We start from the raw sequence: 22,282 nt of genomic DNA, 5'->3' as shown, positions 1-22,282 counted from the left end.
CGTCCGTAAGAAGAACTAAGGTATCTTAGATTTATTAAACCTTTTGTAAAACACATAATAAACGTTCTAATGGATAAGAATAGCTCACTAACTGAGTCTGAATATGAACTTCATAGGCTAGTAGAACATTGTCCTGAAAAACAATGTTGAAAGCAAACATTTGTAAGAACTCAGAAGTCAGAACTGATAATGTACTTTGATATCCAATTCTATTTGAACAATGGACATATCGTGTGCAGTAGTGGAACAACATAGTCCAGAGATCTCATCCATGGCTCAGGAACTCGGCGATGACCTGTAATTGTGCCTCCGCCTGAGTACATGTCGGCCACAAGAGATGGAAGCCATGGCCCTGCCCATCTGCCTCCCAGATCTCCACCTCCCCTCGCCACCCACATTCCCTCAATTTCTCACAATACAGCCTTCCTCTACCCCTCATTGCATCCTTCCCTCCAATGCAAATCAGAGCACGACGGCATCCCAGCACGGCCAGACTGGGTGCGCCATCCGCCATCGGGTTGATCCACGGGTCGTCGCACCCGCTCGTCCCTGGGCAGACCACCGGCCACAGCCGGATCAGCTCGCGCAGCAACGCCATGCCCATCTCGTCTGACTCGGAGTAGCCATCGCCGTCGCCGCCCAGGAAGTAGGGATGGATCAGGACGAGCGAGTTCACCTTCACGCCGTGGCCCAGCTCCTCGGCACCGGCCCGCATTGCGGCGTGGTGCGCGATGTTGGCGCCCGCGCTCTCGCCGCCGACGTGGACGCGCCCGAAGTCGGCGTGGGCGGTCAGCCAGGGCTCCTGCCCCTCACCCGCGGCGTGCGAGGCCACCCACTGGAGCGCCGCCCACGCGTCGTCGTAGAGCGCGGGGACCGGGCGCTCCGGCGCGAGGCGGTACTCCACCGAAACGACGATGACGCCAACCCGCGCGGCGAGCCGGTTGGCGTGACCGTGCGTCGCGGCGTCGAACGCCGAGCCGAGGCAGAAGCCGCCTCCATGGAAGAAGACGAGGACGGGGAGCCTGCGCCCGTAGCCGCTGGCGGGGGTCGACGGGAGGTAGATCCGCGCCGACACGCCGTCCCCCGGGACGACGACGACGTCCTTCGAGGAGACCCCGGTGGCGGCGTCCGTGGACGGCGGCGCGAAGTCGATCCGCAGGAAGCGCTCGACGCGGCCGCTCTTGTACACGCGGATGAAGTTGGGGGCGTCGTGGATGACCTCGTCGCCGTCGCCTCCAGCCCCAGCGTCGGACATGGCACCGGGAGATCTCGGACAAATTCGAACTAGTGGAGTACTCCACTTCAAAACTTGGATCTGGATTCTGGAAGAATCGAGGTGGCCGCCGAAGAAGCCGCCACCGCCGCCGCGAGACAACGTCGGCGGCGCAGCATTGAGCCGTTTCAATCGAGACCGTCAAATGTAGAATCGAACGGCTCACGTGAGACTGAAAAGTCTAAACGATCATGTGGCACATCCACGTGGGCCACGTTGGCGGTTGGCCCCTTCAATACCAAAGCAAAGCAAAAGGCACACAGCCCAACAAACCAACAGGGCAACACCTACCGTAGTTGATCCCGACTCCATGGCTGGCTCCGGCGACATCGACGGCGAGGTCGTCTTCGAGGTCGAACACTGCATACGCATCTTCAAGGGCGGCCGCGTCGAGCGCTACTTCGGTTCCGACTCCGTCCCGGCCTCCACAGATGCCGCCACCGGCGTCGCCTCCAAAGACCGCGCCATCTCCCCCGACGTCTCCGTCCGCCTCTACCTCCCGCCCGTCGCCGGCGTGAGCGGGGAAGGTGAGGGAAAGAAGCTCCCGCTCCTCATCTACTTCCATGGTGGCGGCTTCTGCCTCCACACGGCCTTCAACTTCGTCTTCCACGCCTACCTCACCTCCCTCGCCGCGCGCACCCGAGCCATCGTCGTCTCCGTCGAGTACCGCCTCGCGCCCGAGCACCCCCTCCCCGCCGCGTACGAGGACTCGTGGCAGGCTGTCCTCTGGGCGGCCTCCCACGCCCCCGGCGCCGGCGAGGAGACCTGGCTCACCGACCACGCCGACTTCTCCCGCGTGTACCTCGCCGGGGAGAGCGCCGGCGCGAACATCGCGCACAACATGGCCATGCGCGCCGGCGCCGAGGGGCTCCCCCACGGCAGCAGGGTCAACGGCGTCGTCCTAGTCCACCCCTACTTCCTCGGCCGCGGCAAGGTCCCCTCAGAGGACTGGGACCCGGCGATGGCGGAGAACGTGGTGAAGATGTGGAGCGTCGTGTGCCCGGCGACCACCGGCGTCGACGATCCGTGGATCAACCCGCTCGCCGACGGTGCGCCGGGGTTGGAAGGGCTGGCCTGCGGCCGCGTGCTCGTGTGCCTCGCGGAGAAGGATGTGATCCGCGACCGCGGCCGCGCGTACTGCGAGGGGCTTAAGGCGAGCGGGTGGGCCGGGGAGGTGGAGGTCGTCGAGGTGGCCGGCCATGGCCACTGCTTCCACCTGATGGACTTCAACGGCGACGAGGCCGTCAGGCAGGACGACGCCATTGCCGAGTTCGTAAATCGGTAGAGAATCCAATGGCCTCTTGGGTAACTGTTGCATTGGGCATGCTGCTGTCTATTGCTATTGCTGTATGATTTGTTATTTAATTTATGCTGATTTCGCCTAGTATGAATCCATGTAAAACACAGATGTCTATTGACACACTACATTTCAACTTAAAAACTGTCCTTTCTATTTTACTTGCACAACGTAGAAAATGGGTTTTCCTTGTCAGAAACACAATACAAGCATATGCATTCACAATGCGTATACACGTATCTCTATGAACACACATATCCTATCCTTCTATAAGTACATCCGAAAAACTGGATCTAACAAATCTTGAGACTGACAAAGTCACCACCTTGCTATCGATAGGTACGTCGCCTACTACTTAAAAAATAATTAGTCGTAAATGTGAATTTGCTAAATGGCATTTGACAGAAATTAGGGGATGAAAACTTACAAATTTTGGACCGTCGGATCCAGCCAATATTCGTGCATGGGCTTCCTCTTATCTAACTCCAGCGAGTTCCCTATTTTCTCCAACATCATCCCCAACTATGGCAAGAGACATAAAAATTATGGTTTGGGGTTGCGGTTCCCCAAGGCTTTAGAGGAATGGTCGTGGGCAGCAGAGAACTGACGGTGGACGGTGGATACCAACGGACGTGCCGGAGCCGCGAGGTTGGCAACAGGCGGTGGGCCGACGGGAACACGAGGGGAGACTGGTTACGAGGCGGTGGCTAGTAATGATGTATCTAGCAGTGAAGAACCGTCGGAGACAAGAAAGATGATGAGGCATCAATTGGTGTCATTGCCTTGGGGAAGAGAAGGCGGGGATGAGGCTGCTTGGGTGGGTCAGGATGGGGCTCACTAGCTTCTTTAGACCCCCTTCCAACCAGGTGGCAGAGCAGGAGGCAGGGTAATGCCAGTGACATCAAGCGCTCACACCGTGGCGGCAGGAAGGGAGGAAGAAGGAAAAGAGAGAGAGGTTAGGGTTAGAGGAATCTGCATAAACCTTACAGCAATCCAATAGTTAAAAATAGTAGGATTTAGAATGGTGTTCTCGTTGAATCGTTAAATAGGCAGTCCCCTTTTCCTTTTCAGTTGAACTAGATCAATGTTGTTGTTGCTAATGTAGTTCCTGTTGCTAATGTGTGCATTCGTTTAACCAAACTTCATCAATCACCAAAATTCTGCCTTGTATCCTGATCACCAAACCAAGCACATGGTATCAGGCATGAATTGAATGAGAAGAGGAGAGATGCAGTTGCACAAGTTGTTGAGCTCCACAAAGTCTTGCACAAAATTGCACTTGGCCAAGGAATTGACACGATGGCTGATGTGAACTTTTGTCTTCTGGCTCGCCATTTCGCCAACGCCAATCATTGCCTAGTTACAACTATAGTCAATAATAATCAGGTTCCTAGAGCCGTGCTTGACATCATCTCTCTAGCACTTTATGGACGTGCTTCATGCTACAGATCTTCGCTTTGAAACAACGGCTTGGTGTTGCAGCCTTGCAGGCATGATCAACCTTGTCGTTTAACCTACTAATCCTTCTTCCGGTCTCACTGTGGTGTATTAGGTGAAACATCATTATCTTCATCAGTTTTTGCCGTTCTGTGTTTGGACAAAAGGGACATCCGATGAGCTTTCTGCTTTCTTAGGGCAATGTGTGCTTGGTTTGCCTCCCCACGAAAGGAAGCACCTTGCACAACCATAAACAATTAGTACAAAATGGAGGAGCTAATTTTGCTTACGTAGGATCGTTTAAGTTAGGTTTCTTTGTTATTGGGATAGGTGAAAAATAACAATTACATATGGGCAAGTCGAAAAAAGGAGAAAAAGAACAGTTCAAATTTGTAATTGTTCGGCAACAATCTGTGCATCGAAGATCGAAGGTATGGTTCTGAAGTTTTTGTTCCAAAGCATTGCAATGCATTGTATTATCTCGAAATTTGTGGCTGTTTTTCTTCATCTTTCCCTGTCTCCTGTGGTCGCCATCCCAGCCCATTCCCACTCTACGCCAAATCGCCAATACGACACTAGCTTGTCTCAGGCACAGTACTATTGCTCATTCTAGCGTTTCGCTAATCGAATCGTCAGCACTAATCAAGTCCTTTCACAGTCCTAAATAAGTGCATTCACCACTAGGACCCCAACAAACATTGACAGGCAAAACATATCTGCAGTTCTGCATTGATCAAGCAGTCAGTCATCCTGGAGTTCAGTTGAGATGTCAGCAGCACAAAATTCTGAATTGACCGGTTTTGATTTCTTGACACCGTTTAAAATAACCAGCAGCTTCATGCATAATTTTGGCAAGACCAGGAGACATCTGAACAACCGTACGAGGTTTCTGAAGAAAATAAATGATCCAAACAGTAATATATTTGCACTGGGTGCTCGGCATGCGTCACCCGGTCACCACAAGATAACGAGATTGACCAATCCTCTGACTGCACTCTGCACTCACTTTGGAGAAACGTACACTCCCCTGCCGATTCTTCTGAACACTGCAGGCACGGAAAGCATCCAACTTTCCCCCAAAATCCCCAGCAATTTCACTGTACTCATCATGAACTGGATCCGGATGACCGATCGATCAAACAATGGAGAAATCTATAGATGCACAAGACAAGAAGACATGTAGACAACTGTACTAGCTGGTACTCCACTAATGAGTAATTATCAATCAATCATGTACTGCAAGTCTGCGACCAATCTGACACCCATGCCGTTGTGCTGCTGCTGCTACTCGTGGCTCAGGTAGCCGGCGACGAAGGTCAGCTCCTTGGCGGACTTGGGGCTCGAGGGCTTGTCGAGGAAGTAGACGTGCACCTCGCCGGCGGTCTCGTACTCCTCCACCTCGCCGCCCCACCCGCTGTCGCGGAGCGCCGCCGCGTACGCCTTCCCGCGCTCCTTGAAGTCGTCGAGGTCGGACACCGTCACGGCCACGCGCGAGCACGCCAGCTTCCGCCACTCCGGCGCCGGCATGGACAGCGGGTCCACCAGCGGGTCGTCGATGCCGTACTTGCCGTCGCAGATGAACGACCACGTCGCCTCGTACTGGCGCCGCCTCGCCGGGTCCGTGGTCTCCGCGCCCACGGGGTTCTTGCCCCAGAAGTAGGGGTCGAGGAGGAGGATGCCGGTGATGGCCACGCCGCCCTCAAGCTGCCCCCCGTCCTTCCCGGCGCGCATCGCCATGTTGTGCGCGATGTTGGCGCCGGCGCTGTCGCCGGCGAGGAACAGGCGGGACATGTTCCCGCGGTCCCGCAGCCACGGCTCCGGCCCGGACCTGCCGTTCTTGGCCACCCAGTTCAGCGCCTGCCACGAGTCGTCGTACGCCGTCGGCACCGGGTGCTCCGGCGCGAGGCGGTAGTCCACGGACACCGCCACGACGCGCGCCTTCGCCGTGACCTTGTTCAGGTAGTCGTGGTACTTGGCCGTGAACGCCGACTCGATGACGAACGCGCCGCCGTGGAAGAACACAAGAACGGGCAGCGCGCCGGCAAGGTCCTTCTTCCCCGCACCTTTCGCCGGCGGCAGGTACATCCGGGCGCCGACGCCGGTGCTCCGGTCGATGACGACGTCCTTGGACGTCACCCCGGTGGCCTCGTCGACGCCGGCGGGGACGCGGTCCGTCCCATCCATCCGGTGGACGCGCCCACTCTTGTACAGTATAAGGAACGGCGAGAAATCAAACGCCACGATGTTGTCGGGGTCGGAGGCGTTCACCGGCGGCGACCCCGGCGGCAACGGCCTCCGATGATGACGCGGGAGCAAGAACACCAACAGCAAGATAGCAGCAAGAAGCAGCAGCAGCGCGAGCAGAAGCAAACCAAGCTTAGCGAGGAGTGAGAGGCCGCCGATCTGTCGCTTGATCTTGGCGACCATGATCGATGGCAACTGCTCCAATAACCACACTGACAACGATCAGATTGGAAGCTGGAGAGGAAGAAAACAGCCACAATTCTGCGAGTTTGGTGGCTGATTAGCTCAATCTGAATAAATAGCGCCTGGTAGGGAGAACAGATAGAAAATTGCGAGGTTTAAGCTTGAGGACGACGCTTTTTGGTGGGGAGATGCCACAAGGAGGACCTAGGAATGTGAGCATGACGGAGACCCTTGCTTTGCTTTGGTTTGGTGGTCCGTGGTGTTGTGGTGGATCACGGCATCCCGACGGGGACTCGGGGAAGACACCAGCTCGTGCTGGGTACTGTTTTGTCTAGCGTTTCTGCGTTGACAAATATTGGGATGAATGAATTGCTTCTTTCATGTATCTGCCCGTCCCTTCTCCTGACAGCCTGAAGTTTCTTTTTTTTAAGCAACTCGCAGACAGCGTGAAGTTCATATTGATACAATCTAAGGAGGTTGTAACCAATAAAACAAAGAAAAAACCACCACCCATGTACCGACAGCACCAAACACAAATCCTAGAAAAGGCTGGCACTCGAACCGACCGCCGCTATACCAACAAAGAAACTATAGCCGAGATTGCCCAACATATCCCTAACAACCAACACTAAACCCTACTCCAGCCACCTCTATGGGATTGAGGGAGAGAGGGTGAAAGAGAAGGATTGAACCACTCTCCCTCTAGGCTTTTCGACGGGGCCAACTTGCATAAGCTAAGGCGCCGACACAAGAGGACATGCATCTAGAGAGCGAGCTTGCACAAGTTGTCTGGATGGATTCAGCCAGGGGCTACCTAGATGACATCTCTAGACTAGGTTCTAAGGATAGCCGAGACTAGGTTTTCACCCGACAGTCCCACTGGAGTCTGGAGGAGATGGGACGGCATTGCAATGCCCTCAAGAGGGGAAGACACTTGAAAACGTCATCGTTGTAGGCCCAACCAAGGCTAGGCTAGGTTTTCACCTGCCGCCCACCGCCTACAAATCCACATCCGCCATATCGATGCTCCTCTTCCATCAAATCCTTTGCCGGCACGTGGCACCGCTACACTAACGTCCCCCCGCGACCAACCTCCGCATGCCGCCACAACACACCGGCCTCTACCACCCGCTGGTCGCGCCTCCTCACGTCGTGCGGGCCTCTAGCCGCGCCTCCAGTCACGTCAGCTCCTCCGTCGGCCAGCCGCTGTCGTCGCCCATGCCTCCCCCTCCCTCCCGGCTAGTCGCCTGTATCTCCTCCACAGCCACCCGCACCTCTTGCCGAAGTTGCCATCGCCCGCATCCCGCTGTCGACACCTCGCCAGTCTCCTTCTTCCCCGCCTCCACCTCGTGCTGTCGCCGTCGACGACACGCCAACCCGCCGCCTCTGCCATGACGCTGGCCTGGGTGACACCGCCGCTAGCAGTCGCCATCACTGGTGTCGATCATCACTGCCACCGCAGCTACCATCGCCAGCCGACGCCGCCACCACTCAACCCCACCGCCAGCGGCCACCTCCCATATCCGGTCAGAACGGCATGGATCTAGACGGGATGCCGCCACCTCCACCACCACTCGTGGCTGCCACCACCCCTTGGCCCCGCCACCACCTCGTCCACCGGCGCCGCGATCTCCTCCGCCTGTGCTGCAACGTCCTTTGCCGGCACCATGGCGCCCTTCGCCTACGTCTCGGCCTCCTCTGCCAGCGGCTCAACCTCCTTTGCGGGCCTTCGACGCGGCATGGCCGGCGCTGCTCGATCCCGATCTGGCTGCTAGCGGGGCAGATCCTCCTTCGTCGGTTTCGAATCCATCGCCTCCGGCCACCAGCGGTGCCGAAGACCACGTCTCTGCCCCTCCGCTCGTTCCTCATCAAAGCTCCATATGTCGGGTTGTGGTGCGAGCAAGAAGAAGTTCCTCACCGCCGCCCGGCTTTGCTGGCAACTGCTCAGGCGGCAGCGAGGTAGAGGAGGCGAGGGAGGGGAGCTAGCAGCGGGGTTTAGTGTCGCCGCCCATGTCGCCTTGGAGCGGAGTGGCACAGACAGCCTGAAGTTTGGATTGTAGAAAAACCTTTGCTTGGGAATGAATTGCTTCGTGTGAAACTTTGTTTGGTTACTTAGCTAGATCAAGTTTTGAATGTAATACTCATTGTTGTTCTTAAAAAAACAGTTTTTCAAGCTACTTATTGACTGATAGCCCTTTTTAAACGTCAGATTGAGAAAACATAGAAATAAAATGTCATGTTTATTGGATTCCTATGAGATTTTGATACACAACAAAATTGTTTTGATTACTACACAAGAAAAATGAAGGAATTCTAGACACGTGATATGAATAGCCTAAGGGCCAACCAGCTGCTTGTCAGAATTTAAAACTCCCTAAACAGGAATTCCAGATTTTGAGAAGTAGCTTATGAGAATCCTAAGAATCTATAGAACTTAGAAAATCCAGTTTCTGGCTTCTAATTTATTTTCTGGATTGTACAACTATAACTTGTTAAAATCTATATGAAAAGTTAGACTATTTGAGTGAGTTTTCGATTGTGAGAGAAGCTGCAGCTGCTAGAAGCACCATCAAACAGATCCTAAGTCCTCATTTGGAAGAGCTTTTGGTAGCTTTAGCTAAATGCTAATCCTAGAATCTCTAACCCCTTCAAATAGTCCAGTTTTCAAGATGAACTAATATCTCTAGAAGTGGTGGACCAAATTCTCACCAACAACTTAGAACCTCTAGCTCTAATATACATGTCTAAATCTCTATATTTTAAATTTTGCACTGAAAAAATCGTACTCCCAATACCTCATCAAATACCTAAAATTTATCTGGAATTCGTGGTTTGTTTATGACATTGTCGTGCACGAGGCTAGGGGTGACGCTAATGGGATCACCCCCCATCCCCCCTAATACGCTCCTCTCCCGCTTCCTCCTCCCTTCTTCTGTTCCTACTACACCATAAATTTTTTAAAAAAATAAAAAAATAAAGTTAGAAAAATTTATGTATAGAAATACTATATATGAACAAAATATTTAAATTCAGATTCAAATTTGAATCTGGTATATAAACTTTTAACTTATAAACTTTGGGTCTATAAACTTTAGGTGTATAAACTTTAGATGTATATAAATATTATATATAAAAAATATTTGAATTCAAATTCAAATTTGAATCGGATATATAAACTTTTGACTTATAAACTTTGGGTTTCTAATCTTTAGGTGTATAAACTTTAGATGTGTAAACTTGAGGTGTACAACCTTTATGTGAATACATTTAATAAAATAGGAAAGTAATGCGGTGCCAAAAAAGAAAACTATGTGGAGAAGGGGGTGATCACGCGGGGCGATTGATCTCTTATTAGGATTTTCGCGAGGCCAGGGCATCAAACTCCTGCAAGTAATGTGATGTTGGTTTCTATATAAGCATCACTAGATCAAGGACAAGCTGAGTGGTAGGTACGGATTAAGTTAGGGAGATTTTGATATTACGTTGAGATGGTGTCTACTTTGAGATATTTTGGATTCAAGCAAATATCTCATTCAATCATTTGCTCACCATCAATCCATAGGACAAACTTTGTCAAATATGGCCACATTTCATAGTGTCAAGTTTACAATCTCTGGATAATTCAACTATCAGAAGGTAATAAGGCTCCGTTTAAAAGAGCTTCTAAACTACAAGTCTACAACTACTCTCAGAATCTCCGGGTACTCCAGAAGGACCAGATTCTTATTCTAATTTTAGGACTTGATAGCAAAAGAACTTTGATAATAAATTAATACCGAATGGATAAAAACCTAGCGGCAATTTTTTTGGAGAAAAACTACACAGGGAATCAACCAGGTACCCTCCGCTTCACAAGGATGATTCCTATCCACTGAGCTGCACCAATTACGTTGTTCAAGTGACACTTTTACACGTTAGTTTACGCTGTAACTAGACATGTGACTACACCATTATGGTCCCAAATTTCCCCCGAATTTTGCAAATGGGCCATCCTTATTGTATTGTATTTTGTTGAGGGCCCATGAACCATAGCCATGACCGTCAATGTTGAATCAGTGGCTGAAAAATTCGATTGTTTTTTTAACAGATCAAATTTGCATTGATCCAGTTTTATAAGAAAGCCCAAAAGGCCGAAAGCATCACAGAGTCTTACACTGAAGGAAAGACAAGCAAAACAAACTAAAGTAAAACCGACAAACAGGGCCAGGTCTCAGAGCAAGCAGAACGACACCCACTATTGCAGCTACAATAACAGACTTAAAAAAACTTCCTACTAACGTACACTAAGCATCAACTACACCGCTGCAGGAAGGCAACATGGTTTCACTTAATTCAGTCCCTCCATCATCAAGTCATGCCAACCTAGCATAGTAGCTTGATCTTCTTTTCTTAACATGATACACCATTTCTGAAAAAAGGATAAAGCTTTGTAAATTACCTGCAAGGAAGAATTAACCAAGATGTCTTGAAAAAACCCAATCATTCCAAATCAGCCACAACACTCAAACACACACTAGCCATAAGCATCACCCTGATTTTAATCAATTTTTCCCCTTCATAAAACCCAAGCACTCACTAATAGTGAAATTTCGAGTGTTTTGACACCTAAATACTTTTGAATGTCGTGTAAATAGTTCCAATTAGCATTCAGAAATTGGGGTCTAGATTCTCAAGTGCTATTTCTTATAATCTCAATTTTATGCTAAGAAATATGATACTGTACCTCCTATTACCACATCAAATACCTAAAGTTCCTCCAAAATTCATGGTCTGTTTATGGCATGACCGTGCAGCCGTGCAGGAAGCAAGGAAGTCAAGACATCAACTTCTGGGTGTGTTTAGTTCACACTAAAATTGAAAGTTTAATTAAAATTGGAATGATGTGATGAAAAAGTTGAAAGTTTGTGTGTGTAGGAAAGTTTCAATGTGATGGAAAAGTTATAAGTTTGAAGAAAAAACTGGAAACTAAACAAGTCCTCTGTAAGCAATGTGATACGGATTTCTACAGAAGCAGAGATCACACTACAGATCAGAGAGTGGCTGATGAGTGGTGGAAGGTACGATTTGGAGAGACTTTGAGATGGCGTGTCTACTCTGAAGGCGTAGGATTCGGATTCAGGTCAGCGGATCTCTGGTTGGTCGGGCCGTTTGCTCGCCATCAAGATGGCAACACCCGCTCCAGAATTGTCGCGTTGGTTGCTGCGTGTGGCTCTGCTCGCCGCTCCGCTTGCTGCTCTGCTCTTGCAGCTCCCGATCCCAATCAGCCTCAAGCCCCGCAGCACGGACACCGCCGCCGCCGCCGCCATGGACGCCGCCGCTTCCGAGATCGAGTTCGATATGCCCGGCGTCCTGCGCATGTACAAGGACGGCCGCGTCGAGCGCTTCGACGGCACGCAGACCGTCCCGCCGTCCCCATCCGGCGACCCCGCCAACGGCGTCGTCTCCAAGGACGTCGTCCTCGACCCGGCCGCCGGCATCTCCGCTCGTCTCTACCTCCCGCCTTGTGTGGAGCCGGGGAAGAAGCTCCCCGTCGTGCTCTTCTTCCACGGCGGCGCGTTCTTGGTCCACACCGCCGCGTCCCCGCTCTACCACAGGTACGCCACCTCCCTCGCCGCGGCGGTCCCCGCCGTCGTCGTCTCGGCGGACTACCGCCTCGCCCCGGAGCACCCCGTCCCGGCCGCCTACGACGACGCGTTCGCCGCCCTCAGGGCGGTCGTCGCCGCGTGCCGCCCCGACGGCGCCGAGCCCTGGCTCGCCGCGCACGGCGACGCGTCCCGCGTCGTGCTCGCGGGCGACAGCGCCGGCGCCAACATGGCGCACAACGCGGCGATCCGGCTGCGGAAGGAAGGGATCGAGGGTTACGGCGACAAGGTCAGCGGCGTGGTGCTCCTCCACCCCTACTTCTGGGGGAAGGACCCCGTGGGCGGCGAGTCCACCGACGCCGGCTACCGCGGCTCGTTCCACGGCACGTGGGAGTTCGTCAGCGCCGGCAAGCTCGGCCTCGACCACCCGTGCGTCAACCCGCTGGCGTCGCCGGAGGAGTGGAGGCAGCTCGGGGCCGGCCGCGTCCTGGTCACTACGGCGGAGCACTGCTGGTTCGTGGAGAGGGCGCGCGCGTACGCGGAGGGGATCAAGAAGTGCGGGTGGGACGGCGAGGTGGAGCTCCACGAGACCGATGGCGAGGGCCATGTCTTCTTCTTGCCCAAGCCCGACTGCGACAATGCCGTCAAGGAGCTCGCCGTCGTGACCGATTTCGTCCGGCGCTGTTGAAGCCAGCCGCTTCGGTTATCCCTCGTGTCACCGGTGAGCGATTATACTACTACTACTCGTAACTAGTAATAAAGGGAGGAATATATACTGTCTATGATTTTGATTCTCATTGATGATTTGCATCATTGAAGTGGAAAAGAAAAGGAATATTTTAGTTGATTATGAATTTCCTAAGTGCGTCAAGGTTCAGCATAGCTATGAAATTTTGCCCTATCCCTTTTGTTCATTTCTACTTGAGTAAATTTTATAAAACTGCAACATCAATGAGTGTACTCATTCTAGTTCTTCATTGTCTAATCACCAAAAAAAAAAGCCATTTTTTTAATGTCAGTCTAAAGTCCAGATGATGCTATTGAGTTTGTAATATTGGGTATCTTATCAGTTATCATACTCTGAAGGAGGGTGTAAAACCTAATCGTAGCTAGGAATGTTTGCACCTAGTGGTTCATTTGTGTGGTAAATGGTCTCTGATTCACGCAATAAAGGCCAAAATGAAGGATCTCCTCGAATCTCGACCTGAAATCGTGTTAGGTGAGCAACTTCTGCAGTTGACAAATGGTTTTGTCATGTGCTCCCAGTACAGTTTGTTTACTGAGCATGATTTATTCAAGAATAGCGAATACAGTTAAATCATGTTCCATATTTCACACTGAACTTACCTCACAATAAATCATCATACCCAGTACACGCTTTCAGTTTCACCTTCTATTAAACACCTCATGAATTTCATCTTAGAGCTCAACAACCACAGCTAACAAAGCCTGAACTTGATCCGATTTAGCGCATCTTTCTTGAACTAGTGGTTGCAGAGAACAAGAGGAAAATCCCATCCCTTTCTCCCCCCAATCTCCCATTATTCACGATCAAATTTATGTGCTTGCGATAAGCAAGAACAGTTTTGATTTCATCCGATCCCTTTCATCAATTACCCGCGAGGAAGGCGACTACCCTGTCCATGAGCGCTACAGACTCCTCGCAATCCGGCATGTTGAGGAAGAACACGTGCTCCTCTCCCTTGGACTCCAGCCACTCAGCCATGCCGGGCCACCCGCTCGCCATCACTGCCTGGTAGTACGCCGCCGCCCTCGCCAGCACAATGTCGCTCTCGGCCGAGCAGACGAGCAGCTTCCGGCATCCCAGCTTCTGCAAGCTCGGAGCTCCTTCTGCCATGGGGTTCAGCCTCGTGTCATCGAGCCCAGCCTCTGCGTCTGCACATATCAGGGGCCAGAGCTTCTCCGTCAGCTCCCTCGTCTCCGCGTTCTCGCCGTCGATCGGCTCCTTGCCGGAAAACATGGGATGCAGTATGATCACACCTTCCACTGTTGCTCCTGGGGGTAGGCTAGATTGGCCGGCGCCGGCCATGATTGCTACGTTGTGGACGACGTTGGCGCCGCCGCTGTCACCGGCCAAGAAGACACGGCCGACGTCACCGTGCTCCGACAGCCATGGGTCGGCAGCTGACGCGGTCCAGCTGAGTGCGGCCCAGGCGTCGTCGTACGCCGCCGGAAGCGGGTGCTCCGGGGCAAGCCGGTAGTTGACGGACACGGCGAGGGCGCCGGCCTTGGAGACGAGGGAGTTGAGGTACCTGTGGTACGTCGGGGAGGCGGCCGAGTCGAGGACCATGCCGCCGCCGTGGAAGTAGACGACGATGGGTAGCTTCTTGCAGTGATGACCGGGGCCGGAGGCGGGGAGGTCGGGGATGTAGAGGCGGGCAGAGACGCCGGTGGCGTCGTCGATGACGACGTCCTTGGAGGTGACCCCGGTGGCGCCGTCGAAGCCCGCCGGTGTGGTTTCCGTGCCGAAGAGGCGCTCCACGCGGCCGTCGTTGTAGATGCGGAGGAGCGGCGTGTCGAACCGCAGCTCGGTGGTGGCTGGATCCATGGCTGCCTTTGCTGGTGCCGGTGAGATTTTGGGATGGAGGGCAAAGGTCGTTGAACACTCGAGCTGATGATGAACAGGTTTTTTTCGCTGAGGTTCGACGATTCCTGGTTATCATACTAAAATAATGAACATATGATTGGGTTGGTACAGCATAAACGTATAAAAAATATTAGTAGCGTTTTCTCATTGTGCAACAATTAATGGCCTCTTTGAATCGCGGGATTGAGAAGACGTAGGAATAGGAAAAACGTAAAATTTTAATAGGAATATAAGTGTAAAACAGATAATTGCAAAACACAGAAAAAAATATAGGAATGACCGTTTGATTAGACCACAGGAAAAACACATGAATTAGAAGAGAGATAAAGACTCAAAGGAAAGTTTCCATGAGGTTCTACCTCATGTTAGATTTCCTCCAAAACTTACATGGCATTAGACATTCCATAGGAGTTTCATAGGATTATATAAGATCCATTCCTTTGATTCAAAAGGTTATATATGAAAAATTTCTATAGAAATGAAATCCTCTAAAATTCTATGAATTTTTTTAATCAAATGGGGCCTAAACTATAGGTGTGTTTAGTTTACGCCAAAATTAGAAGTTTGGTTGAAATTGGAACGATGTGATGGAAAAGTTAAAAGTTTATGTGTGTAGAAAAGTTTTGATGTGATAAAAAAGTTGGAAGTTTGAAAAAAAGTTTCGAACTAAATATGGTGTATATAATATAAGTATTGAATTCCTTGCTATAATAGTCAATAGTCAGTAGTACTATGATGAGTGCACCAGCTGGTAGGTTTTAGGGACACAGCAATCAGATCACGTGGAGCGTACAGTAGGGACGACTAGGGAGCAGGAAACAGAAATGCCATTGGAAAAGTCCACTTTGAGACCTCCAACTATTGGTGGAATTTGGTTCGCATAGGTATAGAACGTTCCATAACTTTGAAAACCAATATAAATCGATTTGCTTAATGGTATTGAGGGTAGTTTCGAATGATTTGGTTTGGTATATTGATTTAGGGCTTAGTCTTCATTTAACGTGATGCCCATGCACAATCTATTATATAATTAAAGGAATAGAAAAAAGAGCCTTCACGTTCGCTCTCATGGCTTAAAAATTCTCACATTAATCAGACAAAAAGAAAAAACAGAGTCCATATAGAAATACAATTTAGAAATAGTTGAAATTCGGAATTAAAAAATAAGGAATATTAGAAGAGGAGTATAGAGTCCATATAGAAATACAATTAGGAAATAATAGAAATTTGGAATTAAAAATAAGAAATATTAGAAGTAGAGTATAGAGTCCATATAGAAATACAATTAGGAAATAATAGAAATTCTGAATTAAAAATAAGGAATATTAGAAGTAGAGTATAGAGTCCATATAGAAATACAATTAAGAAAAAAAAATAGAAATTCGGAATTAAAAAAATAAGAAATATTAGAAGTAGAGTATAGAGTCCATATAAGAATTTAAAACTAACTAAAATTCCGAAAAAAAAAGGAGCCTCCACGTTCGCTCTCATGACCTAGAAATTCTCACATTAATCGGAGAAAAAGAAAAAACAGAGTCCATATAGAAATACAATCTATTATATAATTAAAGGAATAGAAAAAAGGAGCCTCCACGTTAGCTCTCATGGCCTAGAAATTCTCACATTAATCGGAGAAAAAGAAAAAAACATAGTCCATATAGAAATACAATTTAGAAATAGCTGAAATTCTGAATTAAAAAATAAGGAAATATTAGAAGAGGAGACTAGAGTCCATATAGAAATACACTTTAGAAATAGTTGAAATTCGAAATTAAAAAATAAGGAATATTAGAAGAGGAGTATAGAGTCCATATAGAAATACAATTAGGAAATAGTAGAAATTCGGAATTAAAAATAAGGAATATTAGAAGTAGAGTATAGAGTCCATATAGAAATACAATTAGAAAATAATAAAAATTCTGAATTAAAAATAAGGAATATTAGAAGTAGAGTATAGAGTCCATACAGAAATACAATTAAGAAAAAAATAGAAATTTGGAATTGAAAAATAAGAAATATTAGAAGTAGAGTATAAAGTTCATATAGAAATTTAAAACTAACTAAAATTCGGAAAAAAAAGGAGCCTCCATGTTCGCTCTCATGACCTAGAAATTCTCACATTAATTGGAGTAAAAGAAAAGGCAGAGTCCATATAGAAATACAATTTAGAAATAGCTAAAATTCGGAATTAAAAAATAAGGAATATTAAAAGAGGAGACTAGAGTCCATATAGAAATACAATTTAGAAATAGCTGAAATTTGGAATTAAAAAAATAAGGAATATTAGAAGAGGAGACTAGAGTCTATATAGAAATACAATTAAGAAAAAAAATAGAAATTTAGAATTAAAAAATAAGGAATATTAGAAGTAGAGTATAGAGTTCATATTGGAATTTAAAACCAACTAAAATTCGGAATAAAAAGGAGCCTCCACATTCGCTCTTATGGCCTAGAAATTATCACATTAATCAGAGAAAAAGAAAAAGCATAGTCCATATAGAAATACAATTTAGAAATAGCTGAAATTCATAATTAAAAAATAAGGAATATTAGAAGAGAAGACTAGAGTAGTTGTTACACATTAGTAGTTTTGAAAAGTTATTGCAAAATTTAAAATTATGTTGTCATTGTAATATATTTTAATAATGTAATGAGAAAACATATATGCTATTATATGAGAGAAAATATAATGATGCTAGCCGCGCAATCTGCGCGGGCCACCATGCTAGTTGCGATAAAAAAAACTCAATGTGACCAATGTCAGTGTCACTTTAGAAAAAAAAAATCTATGTAGTCCACATGTCAGATACATGAAGAAAAAAATACCATACATACGACCCCATCGTTTCATATTCGAGGAATAAGCGAAACAACATATTTCCAAACGAAAAATAATTTGTGAATAAAACTTTTATATACATGTTCTTAGCGATCTAAAAATAAATTTCGATGAAAAACCCAAAATCAACGTTAAATTTAAGATTTAAAATTTAATTTTTGAATGATAAGCATAAGTATAAGCAAAGAGATGAGGCTGATATGGGGTCTCACTTCCTCCAGCTCACCCTTTGCTTCCCTTTCCACTCTATTGTCAGCAGTGGTAGTCCAGCGGGCAGTAGAGCTCAAGCATGGAGAAGGCAGACTGATGTGTTTCATTGCCTGCTCTATGCTCGCCATCCCAGACGATGGCGAGGTCATCATCATCGATGTCAACCAGGAGTACTTCGATCTCAGCTCGATGTGCCTCGTCGTTTGTTGACCCCAGCGGCATCCTCATTTGAGCCAGCCGGGAGTCTATGAAAACGGAAAACCATGTCAATATGCTGATTGTTATGAGACGTAGAATGAAACCGCTGAGAATCTTAATTTGCACTGGATTTGATAGTTGCTGAGAATCTTAATTTGCACTGGATTTGATAGTTGGGGCAGGGGACGCTCTATAATCGATTTTACGACTAAGAGATACGAATGGAACTCAATCCATCATTGAGGAATGTATAAAAATGGACTTTTTCAATGCTATGGTATCGAGCCATTTTCAATCAGGCCAGTTGTGGCTTCAAAACAGACCGAACTCGTTAGGTCTATAGATAAACGGAAAACGGAATTCCAGCCCATGCTGGAATAGAAAACCGTGCACTTTGCGCGTCAGTTGTCCACAGGCCGCATCCACCGCCCACCGGGCGGCCCAAAATTCATCCCGATATGTCCTCCCAAGCCCCCTACGCGCAAGGCCAGCTGCAACTATGGCACTATATGGCACCGTCATGCTTTCTGCCGCCCTTGGCCCTTCGCCGCTCACCGTGCCACCGTGGTATGGCCTGTTTTTGCTTTTGCCATGGAAACCGGATGCTATCAACCAATTTGTCATGACAACCCACGGTATCCACCGTAAGCCTCATTTCTCAACCAACAGCAACCCAAGGTTGACAACTCGAGATACACGTGCAACATATACGGCACACGGCAGCGCTGCTGGTTCAAGTTCACTCAGGACACTGTAGGACGATGGCAGTAGATTGCGTTTGAAACACGCAGACTTGGGCGAAAAATGTTTCCGTGAATACTACTGGTACTGGGAGGCTGGGAGCATCGCTAACCGTACCAAACGTGCGCACCAACCAACCTAAAACCGATCGGACGACACGCGCGCACCACACAGTACCACCACGCCCATGTGCGGCGTTCAATGCGGTCCGGAAGGCGGAGGCCGACGAAGACCGAGACGTCAGCGGCGGAGCGGCGTCGTCTTGTACGTGGCTGCATCTGCGTGTACGTGGCCGCGCGCACGCACGAGTCCCCAGCGCGTGATTGTTGGCGACCTCCGCTCCCGGTCCCCGGCCGCGCGAAGCGAACGCACGAGCCAAAGTAGTAGGAGTAAACTGGAGTAGTAGTAGCAGATGCCGCAAAACACGGTGGAAACCGTGGAATCACGCGGCAATCATCGCGAAAACTGTGGCAGTGACCACACCCCGCAATGATAACGTAACGCCGACCACCGCTCCGCGAGGTTAACGCCGGAAAATCACGCGCATCAATGGATGCGCGACTCGCCTCTTTTCCCCTGCAACCGGGGCTGCTCCGGCGGTGGGGAACGGCGAGTGATTCGATCGAGCTCCTTTCCGGCGATGATTAGATCGGCTTTATTTCCTGCATGGTTGTTGCATGACCAGGAGGAGCCCACGATGTACAGGGCACCAACTCTGGGCCCACACCATTTTGTGTCCCGTGCCCTCCGGGAAGAGAGAGAGGACCAAAGGAGGAGAGGCATCCACACCACCGAGCTCGTCGGAAAGAGAGAAAGAGGACTGGACCGGCGCCGGCGATGGCAATGCAGCCACCTCGGAGGAAGACTGGGCAGGCACCGACGATGACGACGCAGCCACTGCGGATAAGGATCGGAAGGGGTGAAGAAGAGGGGAGGGGGAGAGGGGAGCTCGAGGTCGATCCGCGCCGTCGCTTGGGCCACACCGCTGCCACCGTCGTTGGGGGTGGAGGAGAGGGCGCCGGCGCTACTCCGCTCGACAGCCGCCGTAGCGAGGAGGAGGAGAGGAGTGGTGGTCGCCGCGGAGCTTGTCCGCGCGTTGGCCAGGAGGGGCGCCCGTCAAAGGAGGAGATAAGGGGCGTCGACCGGAGCTGGAAGAAGAGGGAAGCTGGGGAAGAAGGAGCGGCGGCGCGGTGGGGTGAGCGGCCGCCTGATCTGGCCGCCCCTCCACCGCTTCGACCGGCGCCGTCGCCGCCCCGCCACCGCTCCGCCCGGTGCCGTCGCCGCTCAAGCTGCCACCCGGCTCTCTACGGGTGGAAAAGGAAGAGAGGGGAGAGAGAGAGGAGAGGGGAGAGGGAAAAGTGGAAAAGTGGTATCGGTGGGACCCGCTATAAGCTTTTTCCCTACGTTTTAAGGTTATAAGATGCTTTGGCTTTGGTTAAATTCAAACTATTTTAAATTTGACTAAGTTTACAGACAATCATAGTAATATTTACATTATCAAATTAGTTTTATAATATTAAATATATTTTTATAATAAATTTATCTTAGATAAAAAATATTATTTTTTTTCTACAAATTTGATCAAACTTAAAGCAATTTGACTTTAACCAAAGTCATAACCTGAAACGAAGGAAGTACTTGTATTGTGGTCTTGTAGAGTTTGCACGGTGGAACATGTGACTGGTGGCATGCGAGGAACAATGCCCTTATCAGTCAGCAGCCACCCCATTTATCTGCTCCTCGGCATCAGAAGCTTCATATACTTTGAGACGTTTTATGGCCTTATGGGAGTCAGTACTATGTTGTCCTTACGTCGTCGTCTCCGAAAGGCGTGAGCACAGTCATGCATCGCTCATCACAGTTATGGGAGTCACGCCTGTGCTCAACAAATGCATTTGCTCGCATTGCTCGCAAAAAAAGAGGTTTGCGAGAACATATTAGCTGGAAAGGACTCCGAACTGAACTTTCACGAGGTACAAACAGACTGGAAATCAATTCTCTCTCTCTCTCTCTCTCTCTCTCACACGCACACCCCCATCAACATTCTGTAAAGAACAGTGCAACGGGGCACCGTTTCGTCGAAATTCATTCATCTGGATGGAGATCGTGGTTCGTGAATGCGGTGCTTAAGCTAGCGAAGCAAAGGTGCCACCATGTGACATGCCAAGTGCGCTCCGAACCTGTGCGTGCACGGAAGTTTTTTTTTTTTGAAACCAGCGTGCACGGAAGTTCAGTACAGCTTCGCAACAGACTGATGCTCTGACAGGCGAATTGGATGCAGGATATGGCAGTGACCAGGCAGCAGTTCAGCACCGCTGTGTGGCACTCCATGCAACTCTAGAATCTAGAAGTAGTACAGTTTGTTACTGTCGATGATGGAGGGGAGTAATGAACAGTTCTGTTCAGGACGCCATACGCCCATACCTGAGGTGGTGTTTGGGAACTTTAGTCCCTCTCACAAAAGTATAAGTCCTATGGGAGAGACTAAAATTTTTATGAGAGGAACTTTTCTTCCCAAACACCACCTGAGTCATGTGCAGTGCAATTCACCAGCTGTGTAATCCTAACGTCTCATAAAAAACCAACTAGCACCGGATATGACACATCCTAGTACAACGAATCTAGATAGATGTATGTTCAGATTCGTTATACTAGAATATATCACATCCAGTCCTAGATTCATTTTTTTTTTTTTTGACGGAGGGAGTATGTCCCTATGGTTGATGTGATTAAGGGTCTGTTTTGATTTCACCCCAAAATTTTACACTATATCACATTAAACGTTTGAACATCTGCATGAAATATTAAATATAGACTAAAAAAATAACTAATTACACAGATTGTGACTATTTTGCGAGATGAATGTTTTAAGCCTAATTGCTCCAAGATTTGACAATATTGTGCTACAGTAAACATGTACTAATGGCGGATTTATTAGGCTTAATAAATTCGTCTCGTGGTTTACTGACATATGTTGTAATTAGTTCTTTTATTAATGTCCGAAAACCCCATGCGACATCCTATATAATACGTGATGTTATATGCTAAAACTTTACACCCTAGATCTAAACACCCCATAATTACTACTACTGCAGATTGTTTGGCATGTCCTTTGGGCTACGACCGGTACAGTTTCACTGACAAGCCTGAGCTCACCAGGAGCACAGTGATTCTGTGAAAATTCAGCGTACGGGCGGAATGGACATCGCATAGGAGTACAACGGCACGGAGCAGAAGCAGGCTCACGTTTGCTCAGCATTCGCCAGGCAAACCATGCAGAGTGCGCCGATCTGCTCAACATCATTCATGGCGCATTCCTTCCGAGCTCCGGCGACCTAGAACACGCACACATGCATGTGTATACTTACATAGTTACATGCAGTGATCCGGGACCATGAGTGATCATGTTAGCGTTATGGATCGCAAAACAGTTTCAGCTTTTCAGGCAAAGAAAAGCCGAGAGGTCAGCTTCGTGGTGATAGAACCCGTGCAGGGTCGATCCGAGACATCGGTTCCGCCAAACCTTGAAGTACAGCAGGATACGATAGTGAGGCTGATGCACATTCAGATCCATTACAAGACTGCTCCATTCACAGGTGAGGAAAATTCTCTTCGGAAAGAGCAGAGAAACGGTTTTTTCGGCTCGTCATTTCAGCAGCTCCAAATCTTC

General features: G+C 49.0%; 5 protein-coding genes across 5 annotated transcripts; 2 read left to right on the top strand and 3 right to left on the bottom strand.

Annotated features, from left to right (window-relative positions):
- Positions 1 to 6: 6 nt before the first annotated feature.
- LOC127784479 (2-hydroxyisoflavanone dehydratase-like) lies at positions 7 to 1,557 on the bottom strand. The gene has a single exon (XM_052311796.1). The coding sequence runs from the start codon at positions 1,253 to 1,255 to the stop codon at positions 266 to 268; it is 990 nt and encodes a 329-aa protein (XP_052167756.1). The 5' UTR covers positions 1,256 to 1,557; the 3' UTR covers positions 7 to 265.
- A 26-nt stretch (positions 1,558 to 1,583) lies between these two features.
- Positions 1,584 to 2,763, top strand: LOC127784480 (probable carboxylesterase 1). Its single transcript, XM_052311797.1, has one exon. The coding sequence runs from the start codon at positions 1,584 to 1,586 to the stop codon at positions 2,556 to 2,558; it is 975 nt and encodes a 324-aa protein (XP_052167757.1). The 3' UTR covers positions 2,559 to 2,763.
- Positions 2,764 to 4,341: 1,578 nt separating this feature from the next.
- On the bottom strand, positions 4,342 to 6,697 carry LOC127783957 (probable carboxylesterase 2). Its single transcript, XM_052311112.1, has one exon. The coding sequence runs from the start codon at positions 6,432 to 6,434 to the stop codon at positions 5,292 to 5,294; it is 1,143 nt and encodes a 380-aa protein (XP_052167072.1). The 5' UTR covers positions 6,435 to 6,697; the 3' UTR covers positions 4,342 to 5,291.
- Positions 6,698 to 11,504: 4,807 nt separating this feature from the next.
- Positions 11,505 to 12,870, top strand: LOC127785341 (probable carboxylesterase 7). Its single transcript, XM_052312775.1, has one exon. It carries the CDS (start codon positions 11,598 to 11,600, stop codon positions 12,702 to 12,704), a length of 1,107 nt encoding a protein of 368 aa, XP_052168735.1. The 5' UTR covers positions 11,505 to 11,597; the 3' UTR covers positions 12,705 to 12,870.
- Positions 12,871 to 13,152: 282 nt separating this feature from the next.
- LOC127785342 (tuliposide A-converting enzyme 1, chloroplastic-like) lies at positions 13,153 to 14,713 on the bottom strand. Its single transcript, XM_052312776.1, has one exon. It carries the CDS (start codon positions 14,583 to 14,585, stop codon positions 13,626 to 13,628), a length of 960 nt encoding a protein of 319 aa, XP_052168736.1. The 5' UTR covers positions 14,586 to 14,713; the 3' UTR covers positions 13,153 to 13,625.
- Positions 14,714 to 22,282: the final 7,569 nt, after the last annotated feature.

This window comes from Oryza glaberrima, chromosome 9 (assembly GCF_000147395.1).
Source record: "Oryza glaberrima chromosome 9, OglaRS2, whole genome shotgun sequence".
NCBI classification, from domain to species: domain Eukaryota; kingdom Viridiplantae; phylum Streptophyta; class Magnoliopsida; order Poales; family Poaceae; genus Oryza; species Oryza glaberrima.
Note: the sequence above shows the minus strand (reverse complement) of the source record. Positions and strands in the feature narration are given on the sequence as shown.